The sequence below is a fragment of the Mercurialis annua genome, linkage group LG1-X (genome assembly GCF_937616625.2).
Source record: "Mercurialis annua linkage group LG1-X, ddMerAnnu1.2, whole genome shotgun sequence".
Classification (NCBI taxonomy): Eukaryota; Viridiplantae; Streptophyta; class Magnoliopsida; order Malpighiales; family Euphorbiaceae; genus Mercurialis; species Mercurialis annua.
In genome coordinates this window covers 58,137,020-58,143,019 of record NC_065570.1, presented here as the reverse complement: position 1 = coordinate 58,143,019, position 6,000 = coordinate 58,137,020, and the positions used below count along the sequence as shown (strand labels likewise).

Genomic DNA, 6,000 nt, shown 5'->3' with positions numbered 1-6,000 from the left:
CATGTTAATTCCTTCTATTTTTAATGAAACTCTCCAGCAATAATTTTATAATCTTAGCACATCTCACATGTTAATGCTCATTGAACTTGAAGCATAACAAACAAACACACTTATACACACCTCATCCTATATTTAAATATTTATAATTCACCACATGACACACTAGCCAAGGATCAACATACTAGACCATAGAAGCTATCAGGCGAGGCTACATCATTATCTTAACATTTAGTACCATAAAATTTCCATCTGCATCAATTACATACATATTCCAATGCTATTGGAAATTAATCCTCTTCTAAGATCTTAAAGTCCAACAAAGTTGGATCATCAGAGCCTACTATTACATTGTAAGATTCAATAAACATTAATAAAGAATAAGTATTAGAAAACATGAGGAAAGCAACTATTATAGATGCACGAGGCCTTCCACTTCAACACCCAAGCGGTTTCGATACTGAAACTGGGTGTAGAGCTTTCAGTTTCTCAATTTTTGATTTAAATTCACTTTGAAAGGACATAAAAGATTTCTGCCTACCAGAAAATGCAACACTGAATAGTTTTACTTCTCTTTGAAGATCGTTCCTTCTCCGCGCTTCATTGTCAAGATCTTTCAAAACCTTTTGCTTTTGAGCAGTAGCCACTGCTAGCTTTTGAGATGATTCTGAGACTTGATCTAGCAGGGAATTATTTTCTTCCTTTAAAACCTGAAACTTGGTTTCCAAGCTACTGTATTTTTCTATGGAATCCTCCAGAAGTTGGTTATTCAAATTTAACTTCTTCTCCAAATCATAGTATTTTTCCATGATACCCTCAACTTCATAGCTTAGTTTCTCCTTTGCAGAAGCAGTTTCCTCATCCAGAGTGGACTCCTTCACCACATTCAAAAAAAAAGGGAGACAACCTATGATTCTGCTAAAATACTATCTGTTTTCGCAATAAAAATACCTGATCTTTAAGATTTCAAATGCATGAAAAACATTCACTTAGAGAGGAAACATGAAATTTTCGTCAAGGAATAAATAAACAACTTGAATTAAATATGCTGCATATGTAATTCTTAATCTCAGATACCAAGCAAGTTCGTTTTTTCTGTTCTGCACTATATTATCAGTATTTTCACCGGAATTATGATCCAAAGGTTTTAAATTTTGCTAACAATAACTACTTGACATAGTCTATATGTTTTGCTTAAAAGATATTTTAGGCTAAAATAACTAGCTAGATTAAACACAAACTCAAAGTATTATATTATTTAATGATTATATTGGTCAATATACAAACTATCAGTGTAGAGAGAGTTTATATGATCAAAGTCATAAAAAAGAAAATAGCATATCCAAACATGAGGGTAAAAATTAATATCATGATTAATAAATGAAATCTTGATAATAGTGACCAGGCAGCTACCTTATAGTCGCATCTGCATGTTGTGTTCTTTGCTTCTTTGCTCCCAACGGCTAGTTTCTCTAATGCTACCATAGATTTAATTGTGTCTTCTAACCTCTCAGAATGAACATTGCACTGCTCTTGGACTGCGGAATCATTAGGCAAAGATTTAAAGTCGTCCTTTGCTATTAAAAGATGAGATTCCAGATTTGAGAAAAGGCAAATGCCGATGTCTCGTGTGCCGGATAGCAATCTTGCAGTGCTAGATTCCCCGTTAGGTACAAAATTCTGTTTTAACAGACAAAAGCGTAAGCAAATCTTAGCTTTCATATTACAAAATATTAGCTGAAAAGGGTATAAAGTATAAACAACTTAAACTTCACCTGCAATGTTAGCAAAATGTTCTCATAAATCTCTTTGCAACTAGTGACCGATTTGCAAAGTGTTTGAGGAACTTCTCTAATTTCCAAAGCTTGGCGTTTTAGTTCTGAAATCTCCTCTCGCATATGATCATTCAATGACAATTGTTCTGAGTGCTTCTTCTGTAAACATAGTAAAATATAATGGCGAAAAAATTGAATGAAAATTGCAAGAAGACACATCCAAAACACCAAGTTTTCAAGATTCGCATAGTTTATTAATAAAAATAGCAGAAAGATCATATGTATCCTACACTTACTGTGAGATAAAGATGTGCTTCATAAATCCGGTAAAAATTAGACCAGAAACTATGTAGATGTTAATTTTGATAGTGGATTTAAAAGAACTCAAAAAATTTATCAGCAGCAAATTAGATAGGCACAAATCAGATACACAATGAAAAAAAATCTGAATTTCACTTCCTAAAGGGCATGTTGCAAAGTTTGTATTTAATACATATAATCACAAAGAGACATAGCTGGCTGACAATATTTAAGCTTCAGAAGGATCAACTGTTGTGCAAATCAAAATTTTGAAAAATGTGAAGTGACATTATAAGCTAACCTGAAGTTCATTTTTCTCTTCGGTGAGGAGTTCTAGTTGTCTCTTGAGATTCTCAACTTCCTTACTGCTTGGAATTCCCTGAGAAATTTTTGAAGTTCTACTTAGAGATTCTGTTAAAAAAGCAAAACTGAAGTTGAGTGTAAACAATCAATAGAAGCAGAAACTCACAGGAGTTGTATCAATTGCTGGGAAGGATTGAACTTTTCTTGAAGGAGTCATTTGAATTAAATCAAGGTCTGCTATGTAACCTTTGTTCATTTTCATCCATGTGTCTTCATCAGCAACATTGCTAAGAGTATCTGGAAGAGGACTAAAATCAGGAAGCCTGGAGTAGTTGGATCGCCTGGCAACAAAAGCATTTGGAGCTGCCTTCAAACAAGGAGTACTAAAAATGTCTCCTTCGTTTCTACTATTGCTGTCGTTAAATTCCTCCATGCTACTTTGTCTTCCAGAATTACGTCCCTATCAGAAGTAATGCACAAATAATTTGGAGAACCAGATTGGTAGAATGTACGAAGAGTGGTATTGATTCCAGATGATCAATAGAAAAGACAGCATTCACTGGAATCAGAGACAAGAATTTTGATTTTGCCTCGATAAAATCATACCTGACCGGCAGAGTTGTCAAACTCGGGCAATGTAACGAGACTGCTGAGATTCTCTATTTTCATCCGCTGCTCCATGATGCATTGATCTCGCTCCTTGTGTGATTTCCTCTCCTCCTCCAATTGCATTTCTAGCTTTTCCCTTTCTAATTCATACTGGAAATTCATAAGCGAATGAAAATATGCATGAGATGAAGCTAACATAAATGAAAGAATTTATCAAACTAATAGTAATTATTTTCTATATAATATAAAAAGCAGTATCAACCTTCAGCATGTCGTTTCTCAAATTTAAGATTTCGTGCTCCAGTACTTCAGCTCGAGATCCCTAACCAAAGTTTGATGGTTGAAAATTCGATCATAAGCCTTTCTCATGTACTAAAACCATGACAAACTATGATCATCACCTGAAGTTTTCTGCGTAGCTCTTCTATCTCTAGCTTCTGCCGCTTCAGTAAGGCTGCATCAGTCAAAATCTAAATAGCAAATTCAACCTTGATCAGTGGCATTCTCCAATTAACTAGGAAGAGATGAAAAATCAATCACAAATTGTTGACAGGGAAGATGCTATCTTTCCTTCATATGCTGCAAGAACTCATGATGATGAAGATGAAGCTAGCTTTAGCTCTTTCGAGACAGTGAAAGACAACACCACCAATTTACATATTATGCTTAAATCATAAAACCTACTATTCATCTATTTGATCACTTTTGACTTCATAATGCTACATTTTTTGCAGCAGACAAATTCGAAAGTCAAATTACAAAAGTAAATGGTAGAATTCATTATATGTTAAAAATCAACCTGACATACAAAGCAGCAGACAAACCTCATTCACTTGGGCACAATTTGTGATGCGCTTGGCTCTGCTGGCAAACTGGAGAGTTCCTTTTGTCTCCTCAATGTGAACCTACAAGTATCAAAACATGAAAAAAAACTGCATGGATAAAACAGAGCAATATAGATACTGTGACAAAAATAGGCTACCTCTTCTGGGGCTACTGTACATATAATTGAAGTTTTTGCATTACCACCAAGAGCAGGTTGAAGTATACGAGTTAGCTTACTATCACGATAAGGAATATGCGCCCTGCATTTGTACTTTGAAAAATTAGAACACAGTTCTATCTATAAGTTAGGGATATGCCCCAGAATGTGTAATGTTACAAAACTAAGGCAAAGTTCTACTTCTACCATAAAATAGAGACATCAATTGCAAGAGAGACTCAGACTATAATACCTCTGCTTTGAGCCTTCACTTAATTTGTTTATCACATTACCAAGAGTCATCAAACTCTTATTAATGTGCTTTCCTTCTTTCAAACGTACTCCTCCAGCTCCAGTTTTAGCAATCCTTTCTGAACCAGCTAAATCTACCAAGTTCTACTTCCCAAAAGCCCAAAAGAAACAGGGAACATGGAACTTTTAAATAATATCGTACCAACCAAAGAACTAATTTACCATCTTAAACAGAAAGCAATATAAAAAATGCAAGAGAAAAAGCACACCAAGACAGAGACACGGATGGCATCACAGCTTGCATAATCAGTAAAACAACTAGTGTCCTTCCCTTTGCTTTCAATAACCTGACATAAAGGAAAAACAAATAAAGAACATCAAAATGCATCACATTTTATCACAATAAAAAAGTTAGGCAAACCACCAACACATAAAAAAGGCAATACCATTCTGAATATTGTGTGAGATCTACTGCTGCGAGCATTCATATTTGTCTCCCCAAAATGCCTATTAACTAAACGAAAAGTTTTGAAAGTGCATATAAGCATTCTATTTATCATTTTTCTTTTAAAAACAATGTATAAAGTATAAAGCTATATTATTCATATATGTATTTAAAACCTTCTCCAGATGCCATGAGATTAAGGACTTGTTCAGCATTATTCACGATTTCCTCCCTGAGTCCTGCAACGAATATACCACGCTGGAAACAAGAAACATCAGCCCCAAATAACGCAATGCAACTTACAATGCATTACAACTAAGCAAAAAAGAGTGGCAAAGTTTAAGTAAAGAGTCAAAACCTCCAAACTCTCATGAATTTGCAATTTCTGATTCTCAACAGCAAAAAGGTCATTAATTTCTTCATTGTAAATCTCCATGTAAGAAACTCTAATCAGAAACTCCCTGTCAGACATCTGCATCATCAACAATAATTAAAACAACAGAAAATGTTTTCATAAAATAATTCCACAACATGAACAGTTTTTTTAAAAAATACAATATCACTAGAAAAACAAATTACCATATCAAGTCTGTTAAAAATATCTTGAACAGCACGGTGGATAATTCCATGATCATTTTCAGAGCCATTCATGGTAAAAGTTTTCCCACTACTTGTCTGTCCGTAAGCAAATACAGTTCCTAAACAAACACCAATAAATAAATAAATAATAATTTCAATTTTCTCACAAAACATCCTTACAAAAATTAAAAAAAAAAAAAGCGAAATTACCATTAAAACCGTCGACAGCAGCATGGATGATGTCCTTAGTAAGAAGCTCATAAACTTGAGCATTTGTGGAACTTTCATCGAACACGTGATCTGCATCATATCTCAATATAGCTATAAATCGTTACTCACATCTAACAAAGAAATAAATAAAGAATACCGACCAAAAGCGTAAGAGACGCCGGAGATAGGCGTAGAATCGGACTTGCGAAGAGAGATGTGATTGTTATCTTCAACTTTCCAGTATGTTCCACTACTTATCTCTTCTTCTGCTGCTGCTGGTCTCACTCTAACTGCTACACAGATCTTCTCCATTTTTTTGTTCTTCTGTTTAATCAGTTTTGGGAAATTTTCAATTTTATTTTTGAATCCGCTAATACTCTGCTTCCTGGGCGGGATTTACTGTTTGATTTTCTAAAACAGAATTACCAAATTATCCCTATAATATTGAAAATTTGAAGGGCTTTTTATATAAAATACAGGATTTGGGCTAAACTTTACTTTCATACGGACCAATCCATATTTTTACTTTACACACCATCAATTTTATG

The 6,000-nt window shown here is 34.3% G+C and overlaps 1 protein-coding gene across 1 annotated transcript; it reads right to left on the bottom strand.

Annotated features, from left to right (window-relative positions):
- Window positions 1–216: 216 nt before the first annotated feature.
- LOC126665641 (kinesin-like protein KIN-7N) lies at window positions 217–5,860 on the bottom strand. The gene is made up of 18 exons (XM_050358491.2): window positions 5,614–5,860; window positions 5,453–5,542; window positions 5,243–5,361; window positions 5,022–5,135; window positions 4,840–4,921; window positions 4,665–4,732; window positions 4,488–4,565; window positions 4,220–4,362; window positions 3,967–4,069; window positions 3,809–3,889; window positions 3,386–3,454; window positions 3,247–3,306; window positions 2,982–3,134; window positions 2,542–2,835; window positions 2,374–2,451; window positions 1,773–1,931; window positions 1,411–1,677; window positions 217–872 (listed from the first exon to the last, which is right to left on the bottom strand). The coding sequence occupies exons 1-18, from the start codon at window positions 5,762–5,764 to the stop codon at window positions 435–437; spliced, it is 2,547 nt and encodes an 848-aa protein (XP_050214448.1). The 5' UTR covers window positions 5,765–5,860; the 3' UTR covers window positions 217–434.
- Between the last annotated feature and the right edge of the window lie 140 nt (window positions 5,861–6,000).